The 24,802-nt window shown below is 45.8% G+C and overlaps 2 protein-coding genes across 4 annotated transcripts in view; one reads left to right on the top strand and one right to left on the bottom strand.

Moving 5' to 3' along the window:
- EVA1A (eva-1 homolog A, regulator of programmed cell death) overlaps window positions 1-24,802 on the top strand; it is a 724,576-nt gene that overhangs the window by 334,337 nt on the left and 365,437 nt on the right. The window lies entirely within an intron of this gene.
- On the bottom strand, window positions 2,441-10,981 carry LOC141098629 (serine/threonine-protein kinase SBK1-like). The gene is made up of 3 exons (XM_073586605.1): window positions 10,028-10,981; window positions 5,571-5,773; window positions 2,441-3,214 (listed from the first exon to the last, which is right to left on the bottom strand). Exons 1-3 carry the CDS (start codon window positions 10,143-10,145, stop codon window positions 2,441-2,443), a joined length of 1,095 nt encoding a protein of 364 aa, XP_073442706.1. The 5' UTR covers window positions 10,146-10,981.

Raw genomic sequence — 24,802 nt, 5'->3', positions numbered from 1 at the left:
AGGTCTTCCCTATTACGCATACATAGACAGTCACTAGCAGCCAGTAGGAAGAAGCCACCAGGGACCTGCCTCTCCAAGGTACAAATGCAGCTCTGTCCACAGCAGCTTTAAAACTCTGAATAAAGTACACATGGCTGGGATCATACATCCATGGGCAACGTGTCAGGCATTGGCTGTATCAGCCATCAGGATAACATTAAATTTGGCTTTCACTGTACCAATACTTTACCGTACAAGTGATCCATAAATCTGGACCAACACTTCACCGTCACTTCTGGAATTGCCACCTGGAAAAGTATAAGAAAATATTAGATTTTATAACCAAGATGGATATCCACTCTAAACTTGGTAATTGGGGGATCAGTGTTCTAAATCCGGTCCACAAACTACAGCTATATTGTCCTTCCCAAACCACTAATCCTGGCACACGAAAAAGTCATGCAAGGAGGAGGATGGCAACCACTATACTAGGAGAAGGAAATATCTGCAAATAACCCTGATCCGGACCAGATTTCTCTTAAAACAAAAAATAAATGTTGAATATTTTGCTATATAATTAGTAAATATTCTGAAATGCTTACACCAGGTTTTGAGGAATTAAAATGATCATGCAAGAGGCACATCCTAGGTGGGAGATTAATGGTCATCAGTCTCAATTAAGGTGAGGAGTATAATAATAATGGCTCTGTGGCTTTACAGAAAGATGGACACTCATGGATCAAAGAGGAAATAATCAAGATTTGTTGTTCATCAGTTTTAGGGTGAAGTTTTCACCGGATTCAAATGAAAAATACTAATTAATGCAAATGGAAACGCTAGTCAGAAAATGAGCCTGATCCTACATAAAGGAAATAGACACTGATAAGAAATGCCTGCAACCCTGCACCCATCTCAAGAACTGCCAGTGAGAACAGGATTAAGGCAAAAACTTCTCTAGCCTTACAATATTTAGTATCACCTCCATCAGATCCGCCTGCATGAATGACCTGAAATCTGATCTAATTATTTTAACCCGTTCTTGAGATGAGTGCAGCGCTGCAGGCATTCCTCATCAGTGCCTTTCTCCTCCCTATGTAGTTGCTCAGTAGTAAGGCTCCTCCTTTAGATTGCCGTGCAAATTCAGCTCAACTAAAAGCGGAGATGCTTAATCAGGAATAGAACAGACCATTTATAGGACACTTCGTAACTTTCCCAAATCCACATGCACATTCTGCATTGAAGAACTGTACCTAATCAATGTTTTAGGATTCTGACCTTTTTTATACAGACTCCACCAAAACAGAGTCCGACTCCACAGCTTGGGTTGCTATCAATAAAATATCTACATAAAGGAAAAGTCTGTCTTCAGTGAATACAATCACTGCTAGTAGGATGTAATGGTGTTATGAAGTGAGATGGCAAAAGGAATCTTGTAGCAAAGACTATATCTGTCTTTCTTATCCTACATAAAATTAATATATAATTTATGTAAATGCCTGTGGTTAAAGCTTTATCTGACTGGGCTCACCTACCTCTTGATGTGATCAAGGAGAGCTTGATCAGTTGTCCCTTGGCCTATCTTCTTATGGCTTAGATAATGTCCTCGATCTCCTGGGCTTGGAAAGCCACCTCCTTTGCCACCTGGTAACTGGCGAGTCTTGGATCAAAGAGAAATTCATATTCTTTTAAAAACTATTAGGGTCCAGCCTAAGTTTTTTCCTCTGGATTAATATTGAAAGTAAAAGTGTGTATAAAAAAAAAAGGCAAAACTAAAAATCTTCCTAATATAGTAGATTATTGTATGGCAAGAAGACCCTAAACCCATTATAAATAAAACCAATGGAAATGTAATTGAGGCATAGTCTTACTAATTTAATAAAAAAAAAACCCCTGACTTGTTGGATTCTGATTCTAGAACCTAAATGGCGCTTGTTTATCAGTCAAACTTTTGGTTCAGTTTGAGAGCATCTACACCAATTTTCATAGATACACATTTGTCCTCATAAAACTGCTAATGTAACCAAGTGTGAAGGCTATTCACATTACTTGGCTCATGCTCATCTAAAGACATCTCCCTGCAATTTGGTTTCTTAGCTGGGTTATAAGATTCTAAAACCTGCTCACATCTCATCCATGGGCTTCTAAAACAAAAGGCAAAGTGCATATATATACACCCCTGGTAAAATACCATGATATTTACCCTTGGGACAAACTGTAATCTTTCAAGTCAGAAGACAAATTCATAGTAAGCATCATGCAAGATTGTGAGCTGGACACTCGGTGTGCGCTAATACTAATGTTTGAGTCACCGTGGCTGCAGGTCTGCGTCTATTCGACAGCCACAACACGTGCAGGGATAGTATTTGAGCACACAGAGGATACTCTATTAGCACACAAGCGCACTCTGATAACTCCTTATCCAAGCACAGTCACTACTCGCCACATCTTTACCTTACAAGAGCTAAACAGTCTCCCCTTCAGAACCCAAATTGAGGTTGGCGTCTTCTGACAAAGCCAGCAGTGTGTCACTGGACATAAAAATTGCTTCCTCTGAGGCATCGCCTATGATGATGCACTCGATGTCCCCTCGGTTCTCCACCACAATGTAGTCCTCTTCTCCTTCAATGACTATATATTCAGTCTGAAAATTTTCCATTTCATCGTTGTCCACCACAATCTCAAGGGAATGTTCAGGTACGTGGTCTTCTCCCCATGGAAAGTCAAGGTAGTTGAGGACTATGTTTACTGGACTCCTGGTGGTGGAGTCTTCAGTGAACAGGGCGTGAAATAACTCTTGCACACTGGCAGAAAATTTGGCCCAGTGCCCTGGTGGGGAAATGAAGCTTTGAAGTTGTTGCCAGTGGATAAAGTCTTGGTAGAGAGGATCGTCTTCTACTGCTCGTTTCCATGGAAAATATCCAGTAAACGCGACGAACAGTAGTACGCCAAAGGCCCAGGTGTCGATGGTGGGGCTTAGGACTAGAGCTTCATTACCTCGCAATTGACAAAGCTCTGGGGACATGAAGGGAATCAAGGGTGACATGGATGGTACAAGGGTACCGATGGCTTGTGTTAAACCGAAATCACTCAGTTTAACATGGAAGCAGTCTTTGTCCATGAGTAGTACATTGTCTGGTTTGATGTCTCTATGCACCAGTGCTTGATCGTGCATATATTCTAGCGCTTTGGTTAACTGTAGCGCACACCGCTTCAACATCACCTCTGGAATTCCAACCTGGAAAAGTAAGGGAAACCATTGAATATCTGCACACTAAAAAAAAATAATAAATATAGGTATGATCTTAAAGTACCACTTGCTATCTCCCATGTTTTCCTTTAATTTTACCACCAGATAGATATGTTCCCTGTGTGCAGTAGAATGCTTATTGGGGCAGTGAAGAGGGAGGGACAGGTAATCTGGAATCCAGTAGCGTTTGCTGGCGTATAGCTGGTGGGTGTTGATCCTGCTAGTGCACACAGCAAATGAAGGAAACTTTTCTGGCTGGCTCTTCTCTGGGGCGGCCGTGCGCCCTTATGCACTTAACGCGTTTGTTTTCGTAGTTTTATTTTAGCAATGTTCAAATAAACCTTGATTTTGTTTTTTAACCTGGTCAGTGTGCCAAAAACCTTTCCTTCCTTCATTTTCTTATCTAATTGTTCATGTTCTACGGTTTCTGGCACCACTGGCCCCCCACCTTTTCCATCTTGTGACTACTGATCTATCGAACAGAGTTGGCGATTATTATTACAGTTGAGTGAATATGTTCGGGTCCCTACTTATTCGGCAAGCTATACTGCTTACCGAACAAGTTGCAGAGGGAACCTGGATACATGGTGTGCTGGCTGATCCATGCTGCAGTGGAATGTGTAGCGGATGTGTCACTGTCACAATACATGCATGGAGACCTTGTGTGTTGTCTAACCATTAGCCCTGACTTCTAATGTACATCCGAAAACCTCGTTCTGAATCTCCTAGACTTGCATTGAGATGTGACTTCTGCTTCTCTAAGCACTGAAGAGATCTGTAATGTGACAACCTTGGGGACATGGTGCATTAGAGGATCAGAATGGCACTTGGAAAAGCAGAAGATGGCGACTGGTAAGTATCTTAATACACAAAAAATGTGTTACTGAGCGCTATGTGGTGGTGATATAAAGAATAACCCTACCAGCACTTAAATGTAGGATACAAATTTACAATTTGACTTTCTAGTCTACACAAAGCCACTAATACAAATGCGCCAAAAGAGGCGAGAGAGGAGTTTTTGCAGGGACTAGAGAGCCACAGGACGGAGAACACTTTACTAGTACACAACAGATTTAAAAATAAGGGTGGTAAAAAAAATACATCCAAAGTTATATCTACTGTATTTTTTGGACTTAAGGCACTTTTTTCCTCAAAATGTGGAGGGAAATGGGGGTGGGTGTCTTGCAGTCCAGCTATGCTTCCTCTGTCTGTAGATGGTGAGAAGAGGGAGTGGTGGGTCACAGGAGGCAGGAGCTGGCTGCTGCACTAACTTTTGTTCCTACAGCTAAAGTGAAATAAATATTCACTGCTTTCCATGCCCATGAGAGTGGAGATCAGTGAATATTAATTCTCTTTAGTAGCGGGCGCACGTAATCGCCCGGGAGCTGCGGTGTCCCTGCAATTAAAGATTAATATTCACTGCTCCACACGCCTATAGTTCTGGCATTGGAAGCAGTGAATATTCCAGCAGCTATCCTCTGCTTGTAGGCAGCACATGTCATCACTGCCATAAGCTGCTGGTATCGAACAGGACACTGCGAGGAAGCGCAGGGAAGATACTCAAAATATTTTTTTGTTTTTTTCTTATGCAGGCCATGGATGCCATTTTAGGGATGAGGGGGCCATGGATACCAGGATGGGAATGAGCAGGCCTTGCATACGAGGATGGGGATGGGCACCATGCATACCAGGATGGGAATTGGGGCAATGCAAACCAGGATGGGCTTAAGGGGACCATGTATAACTGAATTGGGGAGATGTATATACCAGGATAGAGGATATTAGCACAGAATTGACCATTTTTTGCTTCAATTTATTGTTTTAATTTCCTCGCCTAATACCGAGGTGTCCATAGAGAAGGCGGATAGGCACATACCGTACCATACAACAAAAACCTTTATTGTAGCATCATGTTACCAACAGCAGGCAGATAAAATGATGGAGCAAATACAGACAATGATCGTTTTGCGCTTACATTGCGCTTCAACAGGATGTTGTTGACCTGTTGAAGCGCACTGTAAGCGCGAAACGATCGTCGTATGTATTTGCTCCATTGTTTTATCTGCCTGCTGTTGGTAACATGATGCCACAATAAAGGATTTTGTTGCATGTGACTGTATGTGCCTATCTGCTTTCTTCTCTCTCTATGGACACAGATTTTATTTTTCTTTGGAAGTGGCATCTGTATTCCCTGATGTGTGCAGCTTAATTAACCTGAGGTCATACAGCTGTGCCTTCATCCTGCTTTTCTAATATGGTATATGATTTAAAACCTAGGTGCGTCTTGGTCTGAAAAATACGGTAGTTAAATATTCAAAACTTTTAGTGATTCTGAAATACTTACACCGGGTTCTATTAGAGAGTGGAGTGTTCCTGCAGGGGCCAAATCCTGGGTCAAGACGTAGTAGTCATCCAATTCCACGTAGATAGGGTGGGTGAAAATGAACCCTTCGTGACTTGACAGGAGGATGGACACACACAGCTCATGGAGAAAATCTTCATGCTTTGTCCATGTCTTCTTCATCAGCTTTAGGGCCAAATTGTTTCCTTAATTAAAAAGAGCAAAATTAATGTATCAAAAGAAATACTTTGTGGAAAATGGGACTTAATCTAAATATTGGTGTTAAACCTCTTAATGCCTTATGACATGTATATCCATCAAGAGATCTGGTAAAATCCATGATGGATGTATCTGTCTTGCTTACCACGCTGGTACAGAAGCTGGAGAGTGTGGCATTTGCAAGAGTGCAACTGATACACAGCCTGGCCCCTGCTGTAACTGCTAGGATTAGCGATAATGCCAATACTAGTAGATTAACCTCTCATACAGGCATACCAGAGGCACATGGGTTGACTAATTTCTTTCTCTTTTGGCTCATTGGCATGCCTATAGAGTGATCAGATATTGATGGGTTGCTATTCTAGATCATTACATCTACAATTGCTGCGAGAACTGTTTCCTCCTCAGGAAAGACTGCCAAGTATATGGCATTCATACCCTATGGCAGAATCAATGTAGTGGGCACAGCCTTGAGCGACTCTGCATCTACTAGACTGGTTCCGGCCAGAAACATGCATATTTGACAGTGGAGACACCTGCGAATCCTCGCAGCATATTGTGCATGTACTGGAAGGTTTCACATGTCTGTAGACCGTGATTGTAGACTTGCCATTCTAGACTGGACAACCCCTTTTAACCCCTTCACGGCGCTCACCGTACATGTACTACACATTTCATGTCTCTCCCTTTGATTTGGGCTGAGCCCACAACTTTCCCTACTCATGTCAGCTGTTTTGAACAGCTGACATGTGCTCCTAACAGCCGAGAGTGGAATCTGATTCCACTCGTGGCTGTTAACCTGTTAAATGCTGTTGTCAGTCTGACAGGCACTTAATCTTATCGCACTGGAAGCGGTACACTAATCCCGCCCATGTCACATGGCTGCATGTTGCCGATGGGTTGGCATGGCAATGCGGGGTCAGCAGCAGACCTCTGTGGTTGTCATTTTCGGATAGCTATGAGCACCGCCCAGCAGTCGGCGCACATAGCAAGTGAGCATTTCTGCTACTCACAGATGATCTGATCACCTGAGTGCAGTGGAGGCTATTAAATTTATTGTAGCTTCTAGTCTCCCACAGACTATTAATCCCTTTCCGACATTGAGCGTGATAGTACACTGAGCCCACATCTTTTCCCGCACATGTCAGCTGTTTTGAACAGCTGACTTGAGCCTCTAACAGCCAAGAGGCAGAGCTACGATCCACCTGCGGCTGTTAACTCTAAGAGCTGCGTTTAACTTGCTGGAACGCTGGAAATCCTGCCCATCAGTGACCCAGTCACATAACTGCAGGTCACTGATGGGTTGGCATGACAACCAGTGGTCTCCAGTAGAACTGTACAGTTGTCACTGCTGGATTGCTTTGAGCACCGCCCGGTGTACAGTGCTCATGGCAAGTGAGCAATTCTGCTACATACAGGTGACCTGATCACCACCTGTATGTAGCAGAGGTGATTGGAATATGGCAGCTTTTAGTCTCCCATGGAGACTATTAAAGCATGCAAAAAGTAAAAATATATTAAAACTTTTGTAATTCAAATCATCAATTTGCCCCATTCAAAATAAACCAATAAAATCAAACATATACATTTGGTATCACCGCATTCATGATTGCCAGAATTATTTTAACAAAGTTTTTTTTTTTTTCACTACTAAAAAAAAAAACACGTATGTTTTGTGTCTATGAACTCGTAATGACCTGGAGAATTAGAATTGCAGGTCAGTTTTTAACCTTTTGTGACAATGGTAGAAAAAAAACAAACTAATTGCTTTTTTTTTTTTTTTGCAATTTAACCACACCTGAAGCTTTTTTTTTTTTTTTCCCCGTTTTTCAGTACATGACATGTTTAAAACCAATGGTGGCGTTCAAAAGGACAACTCTTCCTGCAAAATGTAAGCCTTCAGATGGCTATATTGACAGAAAAATAAAACTTATGGCTTTGGGAACAAGGGGACCAAAAAAGGAAAGCTCAAAAACGAAAATACCTCGGGGCTTAAGCAAGTGAAAAGTAAAGAAGGTATTAAAAAAATAAATTAATATATATGTGTATATATATTTCAAATCTCACCCCCCCCCCCCCCTTTCGCTCCATTCAAAATAAAACAGTTAAAAGAAAGAGAAAATACACATTTTGAGAATCGCCTGGTGTCACGCGGGGCTTAGTTCAACTAAGGCTGAAATACCCGGGGCCCCTGTGATGTCCCTTTAACTAGGGGAAACCCTGTCTGACCCTCAACCCAGGGTTTTTGCTGATGGTGCAAATGCCTGAGCCTCCAACCTTTCCTTATCTCCTGCTCAGCCCTAAGCTGAACCCTCCACCCTCCACCCAGTGAGGAGACAAACCACCAAAGCCCCCACACAAATTATGACAGACAGGGAGAACTTAAACTGCACTGCGCCGCACGCACACAGGAATATACAGTAATGTGAACAGGGCACAACTAAACACAAATATGGGAAGGAGAAAGGATAACGGATCATACGCCACCAGATACGAATCTCTCTCTCTTGAACACCTCCACTCCAGACCGGAATCACTTGGAATGAAACACAAGCTATAATCGGCAACGCCCATAGGCCAGCATGACTATTTAAAGACCGTGGGCGTGACCAAACATCCAACCTGATCTCCAGCAACAATAACCCCCGAGAGCCTGAAGATCAAGCCAGCGCCACTGAGGCTATAGTGGACGGAGGTGGAACTACCTCTGCCTGCCGGACGCTGTGGTGTGAACAGCGTCCGACATGACACCCGGTCTATCAATATATATTTAAAAAAATAATCTGATCATTAAATGGCATAGCCGGCTAAATTCAATATACCAACTTGTTTGTAACGATACTATTTTGGTGTGATCATATTAATGCAATGTTGTGGTGAACAAAAAACATCATCTCGGCACGCGAAAAATAATCCCTCACCCAGCCCCATATCATGAAAAATAAACCCGCTACGGGTCTCTGTGCAATTTTCAAATTTTGGATTTTTGTCACCATTTAAATAAAAAACAACCTATATATCTTTGGTATCGATGAACTTGTAATGACCTGGAGAATCATAATGGCAGGTCAGTTTTAGAGTTTGATGAACTTGAGGGAAAAAAAAAACAGTTGTGGAATTTATACTTTTTTTTGCAATAAAAAACAATAATGCTGTTCAAAAGTACAACTCATGCCACAAAAAACAAGCACTCAAATTAAAACATTATGGTTCTGGGAAGAAGAGGAGCGAGAAACAAACGCAAGAACAAAAAAGGGCGCATGAACGGGTTAAGCGACTTTTTTTTTCAAAATGCTAAAGTGGTAAAATGTGAGAATTAATGTAATTTAAAATAGTCTTATAGTATGGGTCACTGTAACCAGTGATACGAAAGATCCATTTTTTTTTTTCTTAAAATCATGCACTGTATGGGATAAAGCAAAACAATTGGATTTTAAATGGTAAAAGTAATAACTAAGCTTTTGTCCCCTAAAATGATTCCCCCACAAACCACCCAAGGAAAGATTCTACAGGTTGATTCAGAATTGTACTGTTAATCTAGTTTCTCTTGCTACATGCCCAAAATAAAAAAAAAAAAAAAAGTTGAAGATGAAATGTACAATAGAAACCGGTTATATATATATATAAAAAAAAAAAAAAATGGTGCAACGGAATCCTAAATCTACCCCATAGCAGTACAGCAATATTTGTGCAATACATGAATAGCAGAAAATAGTACTGTCCTACCTGATATAATATATAATATCTAATATGTATTAGATAAATTGAGTTACCGTACATGAACCCCAAAATGCTGCCATGGACAGATACAACTCATCCAGAAATAACCCAGCTCTCATACAGGTATATTGCCCAAAAATTAGCAATATGGCTCCTAAAACTGCCATGAAAGTAGAAAACAAAACTGCTTTGTCCTAAAGTCCCCATCCTTAAGTGGTTGGAAGATTCGCAAGTGTTAGTGTTACCAAAACCATGATTAAAAATTAAAGAATCTATACAGAATATTTTTTTTCTATACATAGAAAAGCCTTTTTTACTTGGGGTAAATCTAATGAAAATGGTCTGGTGATGTGATGACATCAATTAGTGAATGTCTGACACATCTAGGATCACTAATCACGACTGATAACCGATCATTAGACTATGTAGCTCTGGGAGGATTTATGGTTTTCATGCTATATAATGTCTCAGAAGTTAAAAAGCCCATATGACTAAATCACCCTTGTAATGTTTGGCCTTACCTGTCTTCTTCTCTGTAGCCATGACCACTCTGCCGTAGGATCCGCTGCCCAGTGTCTTCAAAAACTGGTAATCCTCCGCTTTAGTATGGGTGAGCTCAAATGTATGTACGGCGTCCATCGTAGCTTATGACGAAATGAAGATTCAGTTGGTTTTCCTCAAGTAAATTCTGATCCGACGTGTGATGAGCTGCAATCTCACAATGAGTGAAGTCGCTTCTCTAGGAGTTGAGTGTTAAGCAGACCTTGTGTTAAAGATCCACATCACAAATGACTGCACTGATCCCTCAGTCTTATATGGACACCATGGCCATGAGATTGAGGTTCCTCCTCCTTCCATAGACAATGGTGTAAGTGACCGTCTAGTCTTATGGAAATTACGATCTTTCCTTAAACACAAGTCTATTGTGAGTGGAAACAAGATGATCAGCTCAGGTACAAGGGACATCTGGTGGAGGCCATGCTTGGTTTATCCAGTACCTGCCAATTGTTGACATAATCTAATAGGTTGCTTTCATATGTCAAGTGACACTGAAGTAAATATGTGAAAATGGCCTAAATCCTCCAATACTTTCTATAGATAAAAGAACTTTTGTACAGCATGTAGAGTGCTTTATTGTCACCTAATCATTCCAAAAATGTGCATCCTGCATTTAGAAACAATCAAAAAATTTTGTTTACCCCAAAATGGCACCATTAGAAATATATTGATGAATTCTGAAGAGAAAGAGCTGTGGCGTCAACAGGACACATTACTTTATTGGTGGCACCCTTAGTATTAGTGGCCTATCAAAAGTAATGTATAGAAAGTGGCACTTGGACACAAGAACATAAAGTAATAGAGGGGCGCTTGGTGCAATTAGAACCTTAAAAGGTCACATGGGGCTTCCAAGATCTCTTTGCACAGCATGTCTCGCAATCATCCATCAAGGCTGAATGTGGCTCTCAAAGCAAGAAATGGTCGGGGTCCACTGGTCTAGATATTTTTCTCTATATTAAACATCCTGGACCCCAGACTGATTCTTTGGTTGTTTGCTTTAATGTGAGTACAATTGATGTTTATAGTGCCCAATAATATTGTCTAGTCTGGATAAAATCATATGTATACTATGTACATTTATGTATATGTGTGTATACATATATAATATTGTACACATATACATACTGTGTGTGTGTGTGTGTGTGTATATATATATATATATATTAACAAATGACAAATTATAAAGTTATATTACTGACTGACAACATTATCAATTGTTAAATCAAGTCCTTCTGGAGGCCAAAATACCCAATTTGAAAATTTACTAACTTTCTTTGTTCCAGATCGCAGATCTCATTAATAATGTCAACGACCTGGTCAATGATAATGATACTCAAAAATGTAGGCTCTTTCTGATGTGCAACCTTGAATTGCCTAGAGACACTATGCAACTGATACCGATTACGTATATTATGACTATGCTTATTAAGCCGGGCACGTATAGTTTGAATGTTCCGGCCTACATGCTGCAGGCCACAAGTGCATTGTTATAGATATATAACAAACGTCGACTGACAATTAACATGGCAATTAACATAAGTTGTGCCCATTGTGTAAGATGCAAAAGTTTTTACCCCATTTAAAATGGTAAAACATAAACATTTAGGGGTTTTGCAAGAAAAACCATGATTAAAAACAACATTCACCCCCAACTAGTAAGGTTTCAGTGTAGTGTTAAGGCCCTTTTACATTTAGCGATGCACCAGTGATCCGACCAGCGATACGACCCGGTCAGGATCGCTGGTGCATCGCTAAATGATCGCTAGTGAGTTTCCACACAGAAAGACCTAACAGCGATGCAGCAGCGACGCAGCGCACGATACTTACCATTCACACACAGCGATCCTGACGTACTCACGCCCGCTTCCACACGTCGCTCATCGTCACAGCAGGAAGCCGACGACGAGAAATGGAGCCGTCCGATCTCGCGCGATCAGCGATGGGCAGCGGGGGAGCCGGTCGGAGGTAAGTATCACACATAGCGATATCGCTAGCACGTCACAAAATCAGTGACGTTTTAGCGATATTGCTAGCGATATCGCTATGTGTAAAAACCCCCTTTACTTGGTGCTACCAAATTATGCAAATTACCATTCCTTCTGTAAATAACCTTAGGTTTATTGGGGAGATGCTTGGAGAGAACAGGGTCTCCTTTTAATATAAACCAATATTTAAGTAGACTCTGGATAGACATGTGAGACTGGTTATATGTAATCACAAAACTCCATTTAGCAAGCTCAGAGGTGACCTTTGCATTAGTCACATTTAACTCTATTTTATTTAAATAAAAGGCAAAATTTTGCACTCCAAAAATCCCAGTATATAAGGGAGGCCTTAGAAAACCCTGAAAGATAATTGGGGAAATTCCAAAAAACAAATAAAAAACATATAAAAATAATTGTAGAAGAGACCTTGGGTCCTGATCTTCAATGAAAAATCAAGAAGCTAGAACACCAAAAAACAACCTAGGGTACAGAATATCTCACAGATCAATAATGTCACTCAGTGGAATTTAATTCTAGAAAAAAAGTCCTAAGGTGGTAGGCAATAGGGATCAAATGCAATCAAATGTTAATGTGGACAATTCATGGGCATAACAAGCATGAGTAGTCTCTATAAAAGGGTACCTGTTAGTGGAGGCAGGAATTTCTCTACCACGGGAAGACTTCCACACCAAATGGAAGTGAGATCTTCAGTAAGAGTTGCCCACCATCAATTTAATAAAGTATGTATCAACACTGTACTGGCTGGTTACGGTGGCTACTGCTGAACTCCTGGATAGATCCAAAAAGAAATCTTCAGCGGTGAGACGGACGTGCTGCTCGTACACGCTTGTGCTCGTCAACACAGCATATATAGATCGTATTTGGGCAAATAGATTAGGTTGGTTTGAGATGATGGATCAATTAATAAAATCCAAATAACTCCATTTCACTGTTCACTCCCTTTGGAATCAAGGTGTCCAAAGAGAAAATCCAACTGGATTCTGCACGAGACATAAGCTTAATATGATTGCCTCTGCGCATTTGTGGTTGCACATGTTGTATCCCCGTAATAGGCATGTTTTTCACAGATCCTTCATGGTGAGTTATAAAATGCTTGGACAGAGGGTGCCCCATAATTTTTTTTTCTTTTATATTGCGGATATGTTAAGTTATCCTCACCTTAAGTGGACGTTTAGTGCGTCCCATGTAAAGTTTATTACATGGGCATCTCAGTGGTGCACGTAATATAGTTGTGGATTTTTACTCTTTGCCAGCAAACCAACACCTCTAAACAGCTGACATTTATGGGGAGTGATAAACAGGGCACTTTTGCAGGGGAAAAAATCCACAAGGTTGTTATAAAAAGGAAAAGGGGCTTATTTATGCGTTTAGAGTGTACAGTTGGGGCAATTAATTTCCTGAGGTTGCAAGCCTTTTCTCTTTCCCCCATGATGGCACCACGGAGAGAGAGGGATCCGCCCTCAGGGACAGGAATCCTACAGATGAAAAAGGTGGTACCTCTCTCCCACATCAGTTGGTTTCCTGTCTCTGACGGGGAACCTACAGCATACCTGACAAGTCGTCGTAGGATTCCAGGGACCGATCCAGACCGGTGATAGGCAGCGGGGCTCCCTGCCTCGGCTGGGTCGAGGCCTCGAACAGGCCCCCCCCCCCCCCCCGAAGCACCACCACTGGGGTCGGCGGGCCTTTATTGTGAGTGGGGAGAGGCAGTGAAGAAGCGTGGAAGTCTGCCGATCCCAGAAAAAGGAAAAAAAAAAAAAAAAAGAGGGCCTGCTGCAGTATAGTGACGGCGGTCACTACGGGGAAGGCCCGCTGAGCCGCAAGGTGGCACGTGCAGGTGGCGGCGGTCACCGGGAGCACAGGTCAGGGCCAGCCTTACAAAGGAGGTGGTGGTGACCTCCAGAAAGCGGGCAGGGGTGGCAGCGGCCACCAGGTTTACTTACAGCGCTGGAGCGGCACAGACGATGGGGGACAGGCCTGGGCGACCCGGAGATAGCGGCGGCTACCATGAGGCGCAAGGTACGGCCGGGCGCAGACGCGCGCGTGCACACGCCGTTACAAGCGCCAAAATAGATGGGGCCGCAGTGCACCACTGGGAGGCCGCAGCGCGCATGCGCGGGCAGCCACTTCCGGGGGCGCAGGGAACGCTGGGAGAGGCGGCGCCGGGGGAAAAAAAAAAAGTACCGCTCACATTTTAAAAAAAAAACCCATTAAGGGGTAAGGAGCGTCGCCATGAGCGGAAAGCAAAAGGAGACTCGGCGTTCCCCGAAGCAGGGGCCGCGGCAAACGCAGGAACAGCGCCAACATTCACAGCGCCAGCGCCACTCTTCCCAGCAGCGCAGCAGCGACGGTCACGCAGGATCGCGGTGCAGCCAAAGCTACACCAATGGCGGCACAGCCAGACGTGGACTCAGCAGTGGAAATAATCCCTACGCCTGAGACGGTACCTCTCGTTCCATAAGGAGGGTGAGTGATCTCCGTGAATGCCCGCTCGCTAATATGCGGTTGTTAATTTCTGTTTTCAGGGGCGTAAATGCACGGCTAAATCTAAGCACATGATATGTGCCATATGCACTGAGGAGCTACCCCCTATATGGGAGAAAAAGCTTTGTGCGGCATGCATAGAGCAAACAATTCAGGAAGAATCCCCGAGATTTGCTTCAGATCTCAAAACCCTGATAAGGACCCAGGTCGAAGACGCCCTTAAGGGCGCTAGATCCTCAAAAAAGAAACGTAGGTCCAGGCGTAGGTCGCCAGAGTCCAGTGTTAGCGAGTCAGAAAGCGAACTGTCGGACTCAAGTAACTCATCATCCTCCCAATCATCATCATCATCCTCAGAAGGGGGACGTAGCTGCTTCCCCATCGAGGAAACAGACACCCTAGTAAAAGCGGTGAGGACAACGATGGGGTTAGTAGATGAACGGCCTAAGAAAACAGCCCAGGATCTGATGTTTGGTGGGCTGGAACAAAAAAAACGGAGAGCTTTTCCTGTCAATGAGAAAATCCATTCCCTAATTAAACGGGAATGGAAAAAACCTGACAAAGTCCTCTTGACACCCAAGAGGAAATACCCCTTTGACGACCCGGCCTGCTCCTCATGGAGTAAAGCTCCTAAATTAGACGTGGCAATTGCAAAAGCTTCTAAAATATTTGCCCTGCCCTTCGAGGACATGGGAACCCTGAGGGACCCAATGGACAAAAAAGCAGAAGCCTTTCTGAAAAATACGTGGGAGTCGGCAGCAGGGGGGCTAAAGCCAGCCATAGCAGCCACGTGCACGGCGCGCGCCCTGATGGTCTGGCTAGATCACTTAGTCACAAATAAAGGGGAAAGTCCCAAGAAATACAATGCAGAGGTCAGTTTCGGTGATGAAGGAGGCAGCAGCCTTCCTGGCGGATGCATCAGTGGACTCAACCAGGCTGGCAGCCAGAACAGCCGCCTTCTCAAATGCCGCAAGACGCACCTTATGGCTGAAATGCTGGCCGGGAGACTTACAGACAAAGACCAAATTGTGCGCAGTCCCGTGCGAGGGGGAATTTTTATTTGGGCCAACACTAGATGACATCCTGGAAAAGGCAGGGGGACAAGAAAAAATCTTTCCCCGGGTTCCCCAGTCAGGCATACAAACGGCCTTTTTGGAACAGAAGGTTCATGCGACGAAAGTCCCCAAGAGGGAACAAAAAAGGATGGGAGGATAGGAGAAATAAAAATAAGGGCTTTATGTTTAATAAACCCCCCCCGACAACAAAAAGCCACAATGAAAGTACTCCCCAGGTCGGGGGAAGACTTTCCTGCTTTCTCCAGGCCTGGGAAAAGATATCCGCAAGTTCTTAGATACTGGACATAGTAAAGGAAGGCCTGAGGCTAACATTCATTTCCCAACCAAACGACTCCTTCGTAATAACCCCTCAAAGGACACCACAAGAGCAGCTGGGCCTACAACAGGAAATGGCAATCCTGAGAGAGAAAAACGTATTGCAAGAAGTCCCCTACCAAGACAGGGGCAAAGGCTTCTACTCCCCTCTTTTTCTTCGCAAGAAACCAGATGGTTCGTACAGGGTGATTATAAATCTCAAAAAGCTGAACAAATATCTAGAAGTGCAGCACTTCAAAATGGAGACGATAAAATCCTGTATAAAAATGCTTCCCCCAGCTTGCTTTATGGCTGTATTAGACTTGAGGGACGCATATTATCATGTGCCTATTCACAGGGATCACAGGAAATATCTCAGAGTAGCGGTGATGATTCGGGGGGGGGTTAAAACATTTTCAGAGCCCTCCCCTTCGGCCTAGCGATTGCTCCAAGGGTATTTACGAAGGTAATGTCAGAGGTAATGGCCCACATAAGAGAGCGAAATGTTCTGATAGTCCCGTACCTGGACGATCTATTTATAATAGGGTCACCTTTCACCATTGCAAGCAGCAGTTGAACCTGGTCATGAAGTCACTACAGAGCCTAGGGTGGATGCTGAACTTGCCCAAGTCCAGACTCGTACCAAGTCAGGTGCAAGAGTATTTGGGAATCACACTGGACTCAATCGAGCAGAAATGTTACCTTCCGAAGGCAAAGGTTCAAAAAATGACGCAAATGACATCCCAAATGATAGCTTCCCCGAACACCACCCTGAGGAAAGCCATGTCACTGTTGGGGTCCATGACAGCCTGCATACCAGCCATCCAATGGGCCCAGAGCCATACTCGGGGCTTGCAGTGGGAAATATTAGATGCAGACTTTTCCCTACACGGAAATTTAGACACGCAGTTAAACATCTCACCAGAAACAAGGCATTCCTTAACATGGTGGACAGCTCCAGCCAACCTAGCCAAGGGGGTTCCTTGGGCATTGCCTGCAACAAAGATCCTAACCACGGACGCAAGTCCTTGGGGGTGGGGCGCACATCTAGGCAACCAGGTGGCACAGGGGTCCTGGGATCAGGGAAGAGAGTACGCTTCCTCCAATATGAAAGAGCTGCTGGCAGTGAAACTAGCCCTCGTTTTATTTTCTAGATTCACTACGTTCCCATCACGTGAGAGTCTTCTCGGACAACCAGGTAGTGGTAGCATACCTAAACCACCAGGGGGGCACCAGGTCTCAACCACTAATGGAGTTAACAAAGTCCATCTTCCACCTGGCAGAACACAATCTAGAATCCCTGACAGCCCTGCACATAAAAGGTTCAGAAAATCGAACGGCAGACTTTTTAAGCAGGACACGTCTAAAACAGGGGGAGTGGGAACTAAGCTGGTTAGTCTTCAACCAGATCATGAAACGCTGGGGTCAACCAGAGAGACTTATTTGCGAACAGTCAGAATCGGAAGCTGGAGACCTTCTGCTCAATCGTTCCCCGGGGGGGGCCCAGTAGCCCTAGATGCCTTCACGATACCCTGGAATTATCGTCTGGCCTATGCCTTGCCCCCAATATCTCTCATTCCCTTAGTACTGAGGAAAATACGGGAGGACAAGGCGACAGTAGTGGTAATAGCGCCCTTCTGGCCACGGAGAACTTGGTTCTCCTGGCTGAGAAGGATGTCCGTGACAGACCCATGGGTTCTACCAGAAAATCCAGACCTGTTATGCCAGGGTCCAGTTTATCACCCGCACATAAAAAACCTACACTTGACAGCTTGGCTTTTGAGAGGGAGCTCCTAAGCATCAGGGGCTTTTCATCAAACTTGGTAACCACGCTACTACAGAGTAGAAAGCCAGTAACCACCAAAGCATATGGCAAGGTGTGGAAGAAATTCATATCAGTGTCAGGTTCCGACCCAATGGGCGAAATCCCTGTTGATAAAATTCAGGAATTCCTACAAAGGGGGTTGGAGAAGGGGTTAGCTACCAGCACCTTAAAAGTACAGGTGGCGGCCTTGGGAGCTTTGTATAACCACGATCTAGCCAAAAATAGATGGGTTAAGAGATTCATTAGAGCCTCAAGTAGATCTAGACCGATCTCTCTACATACCACCCCATCCTGGGATCTAAACCTAGTGCTAAATGCTCTAACCAAACCTCCCTTCGAACCCCTAATGGAAATTCCCTTAAAAATATTGTCACTTAAGACCTCCATCCTAGTGGCCTTAACTTCTGCCCGCCGCATTAGTGACATACAAGCTTTGTCGGCCCACTCACCCTTCACGCAAATCCTGGATGATAGGGTAATTCTTAGAACTGATCCAGCGTATCTCCCCAAAGTGTCGTCACACTTTCATAGGACTCAGGAATCTCCCTACCCTCTTTTTGTCCCGATCCCAAAAACAAAACAGAAGAGAGGTTACACACTTTAGATGTAAAAAGATGCCTGGTCCAATATTTGACAACCACGAGGGAATTTAGGAAGGATAGGGCTCTGTTTGTCTGTTTTCAGGGTCCTCGGAAGGGGCAGAAGGCATCGAAGTCCACACTGGCGAGGTGGATAAGAGAAGCCATCACCTTATCCTACTCCTCCTGTGGGGCGGCCATCCCAGAGGACATAAGGGCCCATTCAACCAGGGCAGTGGCATCATCCTGGGCAGAGAAAGCGGGCGCTTCAATAGATCAAATATGTAGAGCTGCCACTTGGTCTTCCCCCTCTACATTTTTCAAACATTACCGTCTAGACCTAACCTCCTCTTCAGATCTCACCTTTGGGAAAAGGGTTCTTGAGGCGGTGGTCCCTCCCTAGATGTACAATCTTTGTAATTCTCTCCATGGTGCCGTCATGGGGGAAAGAGAAAATCGTAGTTACTTACCAATAACGGTATTTCTCTGATCCCATGACGGCACCCGTACATCCCCTCCCTTTCACACACACAGGTGTGCACACAAGAGTGGGTTAGTTAGTGTTAATACTTAGCCACGCGGTGCCTTTGTTAAGCTTAATTTGATTAATGTTGGATTTTTTATAACAGTTTGAGTTGCAGCTGAGAGTTCTGTGTAATGCTCTGTAAACCAACTGATGTGGGTGAGAGGTACCGCCTTTTTCATCTGTAGGTTTCCTGTCCCTGAGGGCGGATCCCTCTCTCTCCGTGGTGCCATCATGGGATCAGAGAAATACCGTTATTGGTAAGTAACTACAATTTTTATAGTCATCTTGGACATGGAGGAATAAGTGATCCTACAATTTGGTCCTCTTAGAATATCCCAATGCCTTTTTCTATCTTAGTTAGCTTATGGGCATTAGAATTATATTCCATGATGATAGGAATAAATTCTTCTTGGACCTCCTGTTTAAACACATTGGTAATATTCAAGTCCCTGTGGTTGTTTCCCTTTAGAATATGCAGAGGTTTAGTCTTAGCAGCAATTTTAGCTTCTTCAAAAAGGGTCTTATTGTAACCTTTCGCCAAAAATTGTTTAGTAAGAAAGGTGGATTCTAAGTCGGTCATAAATTTTTTAACAGTTCCGTCTGATTCTCATAAATTGACTTTTTGGTACATTAAGTAACCAACTGGGCAAATGGCAGCTGTTGGTTCGGATAAAACTGTTAGAATCAGTGGGTTTTCTAAAGGGCCGAGTCTGGATCATATTTTCTTTAAGAAAAATAGAGGTCTAAAAAGTTTAGTTAGTACTAATATTTGGACTGAAGTTTAAAAAATATTCCATTTATATTAATATCAACTAAAAACTGATTTAAAGAATCTTGATAACCGGACCAAATATAAACAATATCATCCTCCCATCTACAGACATACAGGTTAGTGCAACTAGGTGTGAACCTGGTACCCATTGCGGTACCCCATTGCTGGCAGTAGTAGTCTGCCTGATAATTAAAATAATTGATTTAAAATGAAAAATATACCTTCCTTTAAAAACTCAATCTGCCCTCCTGGGAGTGTTTTATGTTTATTTAAAAAGTATGCTGCTGAATTACAACCTTTCTCGTGTTGAATCACTGTGTATTACGTTATGTCAAAGGTACCTGTCACGCGGCGGCTGCCGAGCGCTCCCCTCTCTGCCTCCTCCCGGCCGCAGCTTACCCTTCCTCCGGCATCCTGCTTCCCTCTGCGCCGCCGTCCTCGGTCCTCCCTGGCTCCTCTTCTCTGTCCGGCGGTCCCCTTCGTCCGGTCTTCCGGACCGCGCCGGGTGCACGCTCCCGCCCCTCCTGCTCGGCGGGCACGCGCACATACTGTGCCTGGGCACGCGCGCTCCTCCTCCTCCTCCTGAGGACGCGCGCCTGCTCCTCCTCCACCTTAGGACACGACCCGGAAGTCCTCCTACTAGCCCCTATATCTGGCCGCCTCTTCCTGCCTGCGGTGCCTGAGTATCACTGCTTTTCCCTAGTGATTCTGGCCGCCCTCTATGCACGCTATCGCGTCCTGTCCATCCGTGGCTCGTTCACCTCTCCATTTTTCCTCTCTCCTAGGTCCTGTGTCTCCCAGCCGTGCCCGCCTGTCCTGTGTCTCCCAGCCGTGCCCGCCTGTCCTGTGTCTCCCAGCCGTGCCCGCCTGTCCTGTGTCTCCCAGCCGTGCCCGCCTGTCCTGTGTCTCCAAGCCGGTACCGTCAGTCCTGTACCCCCAACCCGGCTCTAGTTGTCTGTCTGTCGTTACTCTCCAGGGTACCAGCTGCCGTGGTAATAGTTACCCGCGGGCTTGCCCCAAACGCTCCCTGTATAGGGGGTGGTCCACCTGGTCAGCTCGCCCCCGGGAGGTTCGTTGCCACGGTCTAGCGGGTCCAACCCAGGTGTACCTTACAGAATACTCAGGCCATGGATTCCGCTGGTACCCCGACCCCGACCCAAAAGGAACTTTTGTTCCTTCGTGAGAATCAGGCGAGGATCATGTCGTTCCTCAAGTCTATGGAGTCCAGACTTTCATCTCTGCAAACCTCCGATCCGGGGATTGCCTCCCAAATCTCCGGCTTACAGCAGGAGCTTGCTCAGCAGCGCGACACCCAGGCCCATATTTTAAACTACATAGCTTCTGTAGATAACCGCCTTCTAGCTCTACAGACGGCGGCCGCCGTCCCTGTGCCTGCGGCTTCCCAATCTTCGCCCCGCTTGGCTAAACCCCCACGCTATAGTGGGGATCCCAAGCTCTGTCGGCGGTTCATTAACCAGTGTCAGTTGCACTTCGAGCTGGCACCCCTGCAGTATCCCTCCGACCGGGCCAAGGTGGCCTTTATGATTTCCCACTTAGAGGGTGAGGCATTGGCTTGGGTGAATCCTTTGTGGGAGCGAGATGACCCGATAGTCTCCCAGCTCGCAACCTTCTTGGAGACATTCCGCAAGGTCTTTGATGAGCCCGGGCGTCTGGTCTCCGCTACCGAGTCCTTATTCTGCCTTCGCCAGGGTGCTCTCTCTGTGGGACAGTACGCCATCCAGTTCCGTACGTTGTCTTCTGAACTAGGATGGAACAATGAGGCTTTAGTAGGGGCTTTTTGGCGTGGCTTGTCGCCCCGAATCAAAGATGAGTTGGCAGGCAGGGATACACCTACTTCTTTGGAGGATCTCATCTCGCTGGCAACGCGAATTGACCTGCGTTTCCGCGAGCGTTCCCGCGAGGCCGTCAGGGAGAGAAGACCCACTCGGTTCTCTCCTCCGAGGCGCAGTCCTCCCCGCGCCCGGCCTTCCACCTCGGCGTCAGCCCCTGAACCCATGCAGGTTGACCGACTCAGGCCCGCAGAGCTACGCCGCCAGGAGAGACTCACTCATGGTCTGTGTCTCTATTGTGGCAGTGCCTCCCACCTTCTACGTTCCTGCCCTGTGAGGCCGGGAAACTCCTCCGCCTAGGACAGGTAAGAGAGGCCTCCCTAGGTGCCTTCGACACCTCTCTACCTTTGACCCTTCCTGTTTTGTTTATCCAGGGATCCAAACGTTTCTCGGAGCTAGCCTATATTGACTCAGGGGCTGCTGGTAATTTCATCCAACTCGAGGCGGTGAAGAGATTGGGGATACCTGTTAGGTCCTTGGAGGTTCCCCGGCAGTTAGCCTCAGTCGACGGGATTCCCTTGCGCGAGACCGTAACGTTGGTCACTGAAGAGCTGGAATTACAGATCGGGGTCCTGCACCGTGAGAGAATAACCTTCTTCGTGCTGCCATCTCTTTCCCACACCTTGCTCCTGGGCCTTCCGTGGTTGAGGATGCATGAACCTGTCCTAGATTGGCGGACCGGAGACATCCTTCGCTGGGGCTGCGTTTGCCAGACTAGATGTCTTCGTCCAGTACAACCCCTCAAATGCTCGTCTCCTGTCTCGGGTCCTGCGGATTTGCCCTCGGTCTATTGGGCTTTTTCAGATGTCTTTGATAAGAAAGAGGCAGAGGCTCTTCCACCGCACCGGCAATATGATTGCCCCATCGAGCTTGTTCCCGGCTCGACTCCGCCCCGGGGGCGAATCTATCCCTTGAGTCCACTCGAGTCCCAGGCCATGTCTGAATATGTACAAGAGAATTTGGCCAAAGGCTTCATCCGAAAGTCTTCTTCTCCCGCTGGGGCTGGCTTCTTTTTTGTTAAGAAAAAGGACGGGTCTCTCCGCCCCTGTATTGACTATCGAGGTCTTAACCAGATTACCATCAAGAACAGATATCCTCTGCCTCTCATCCCCGAGCTGTTCGACCGGCTGCGAGGTGCGCGAATCTTCTCTAAATTGGATCTCCGTGGAGCCTATAATCTCATCCGTATTCGCTCCGGAGATGAATGGAAGACCGCCTTCAACACCAGGGATGGACACTACGAGTACCTCGTCATGCCCTTCGGGTTGTGCAACGCTCCCGCAGTTTTTCAAGAATTCGTGAACGACATCTTCCGAGACCTTCTGTACTCCAGTGTGGTTGTATACCTTGACGATATCCTGATCTTCTCTCCCGATCTGTCCACCCACAGAAGAGATGTCCGCCGAGTGCTGTTCCGATTGAGGGAGAATCGCCTGTACGCCAAATTGGAGAAGTGCGTTTTTGAACAGTCCTCCCTTCCATTTTTGGGATATATCATCTCCGACTTCGGCCTGCGTATGGATCCGGCGAAGGTGTCTGCCATGCTCAACTGGCCACGTCCCCAAGGGGTGAAAGCCGTTCAGCGATTTCTCGGCTTTGCAAATTATTATCGGCAGTTCATCCCTCATTTTTCCTCATTGGCCGGCTCTATCTCATCTTTGATTCGTAAAGGAGCCAACCCGCACGTCTGGACCCCTGAAGCAGAGGAGGCCTTCCTATCTCTAAAACGAGCTTTTACCACGGCTTCCGTACTCCATCGTCCTGAGGCCAACAAACCGTTCGTCCTCGAAGTGGATGCATCAGCAACTGGAGCCGGAGCGGTTTTGTCTCAAAAATCTTCTTCCGGTAAACTCGTCACATGCGGCTTCTTTTCCAAGTCCTTTTCCACCCCAGAGCGGAATTATTCCATAGGGGACCGAGAACTGCTGGCCATCAAGTTAGCTCTAGAAGAGTGGAGATACTTATTGGAGGGCGCCGCACATCCCTTGACAATCTTCACAGATCATAAGAATCTAGCTTATCTTCGGTCTGCGCAGAGACTCAACCCACGCCAGGCCAGGTGGTCTCTGTTCTTCGCTCGATTCGATTTTGATCTACATTTTCGCCCAGGCAACAAGAACCTCAAAGCTGACGCCTTGTCCAGATCCTTCCTTCCCTCAGATGTCGAAGAAGAACCCACGCATATCTTGGATCCATCCCGAATCATCACGGTGGCACCACTTTCTCTTCTCTCACCTCCACCTGGCAAGACTTTTGTGCCGGAGAAGGACCGAGGACGAATCCTTCACTGGGGACATGCTTCCAAGCTGGCTGGCCATCTCGGGATTAAGAAGACACTTCACCAGGTATCCCGCTACTACTGGTGGCCGACTCTTCCCCAGGATGTCCGGGATTTCGTCGCCTCCTGTCTCTCTTGTGCCAAGATCAAGGTGCCTAGGCAGTTACCTTCTGGGCTTCTACACCCGCTTCCTATACCCTCGTCCCCCTGGCAACACATTGCCATGGACTTTATTACGGACCTACCCCACTCTGCCAACTGTACAGTCGTCCTAGTGGTGGTTGATAGGTTTTCTAAGATGGCACACTTCGTTCCCCTTTCCGGCTTACCATCAGCTCCAGCCTTGGCGAAGATCTTTGTTCAGCACATCTTCCGTCTTCATGGACTGCCCCAACATATTGTTTCTGACAGAGGAGTCCAATTTACCTCTCGCTTCTGGAGAGCCCTATGCAGATCAATGGATGTCACTCTCGACTTCTCCTCATCTTACCACCCCCAGTCCAACGGTCAGGCTGAACGGACAAATCAGTGCTTGGTGAACTACCTTCGGCATTTTTCCAATGTCCACCAGAACGACTGGGCTGAACTTCTCCCGTGGGCTGAGTTCGCCTATAATAACCACGCCAGCGAGTCTTCAGGCAAGTCCCCTTTCTTTATCGTCTATGGGCAACATCCTGGTGTACCTCTACCGGTTCCTCCTGCCTCGGGTGTACCGGCGGCCGACCTTCTGACCGGGGAATTCTCCAGGATCTGGCAGGAGACCAAGGCCGCTCTCGAGTTGGTACGTAACAGAGTTAAGAGACACGCCGACAAAAGACGCCTGGATGCTCCGCCATATCACCCTGGTGATAAAGTTTGGCTGGCCTCCAAGTTTATTCGCCTCAAGGTCCCTTCCCATAAACTGGGTCCCCGTTATATTGGACCTTTTGAGATCTTGTCCCGTATTAACGATGTCTCCTATAAACTACGGCTTCCTGCCTCTCTCCGTATCCCTAATGCCTTTCATGTGTCTTTACTAAAACCAGTCGTCTTCAATCGTTTCCTTTCTAAAG

This window comes from Dendrobates tinctorius, unplaced genomic scaffold, assembly GCF_039654945.1.
Source record: "Dendrobates tinctorius isolate UK_male_01 unplaced genomic scaffold, ASM3965494v1 ptg000093l, whole genome shotgun sequence".
Taxonomy (NCBI): Eukaryota; Metazoa; Chordata; class Amphibia; order Anura; family Dendrobatidae; genus Dendrobates; species Dendrobates tinctorius.
Note: the sequence above shows the minus strand (reverse complement) of the source record. Positions and strands in the feature narration are given on the sequence as shown.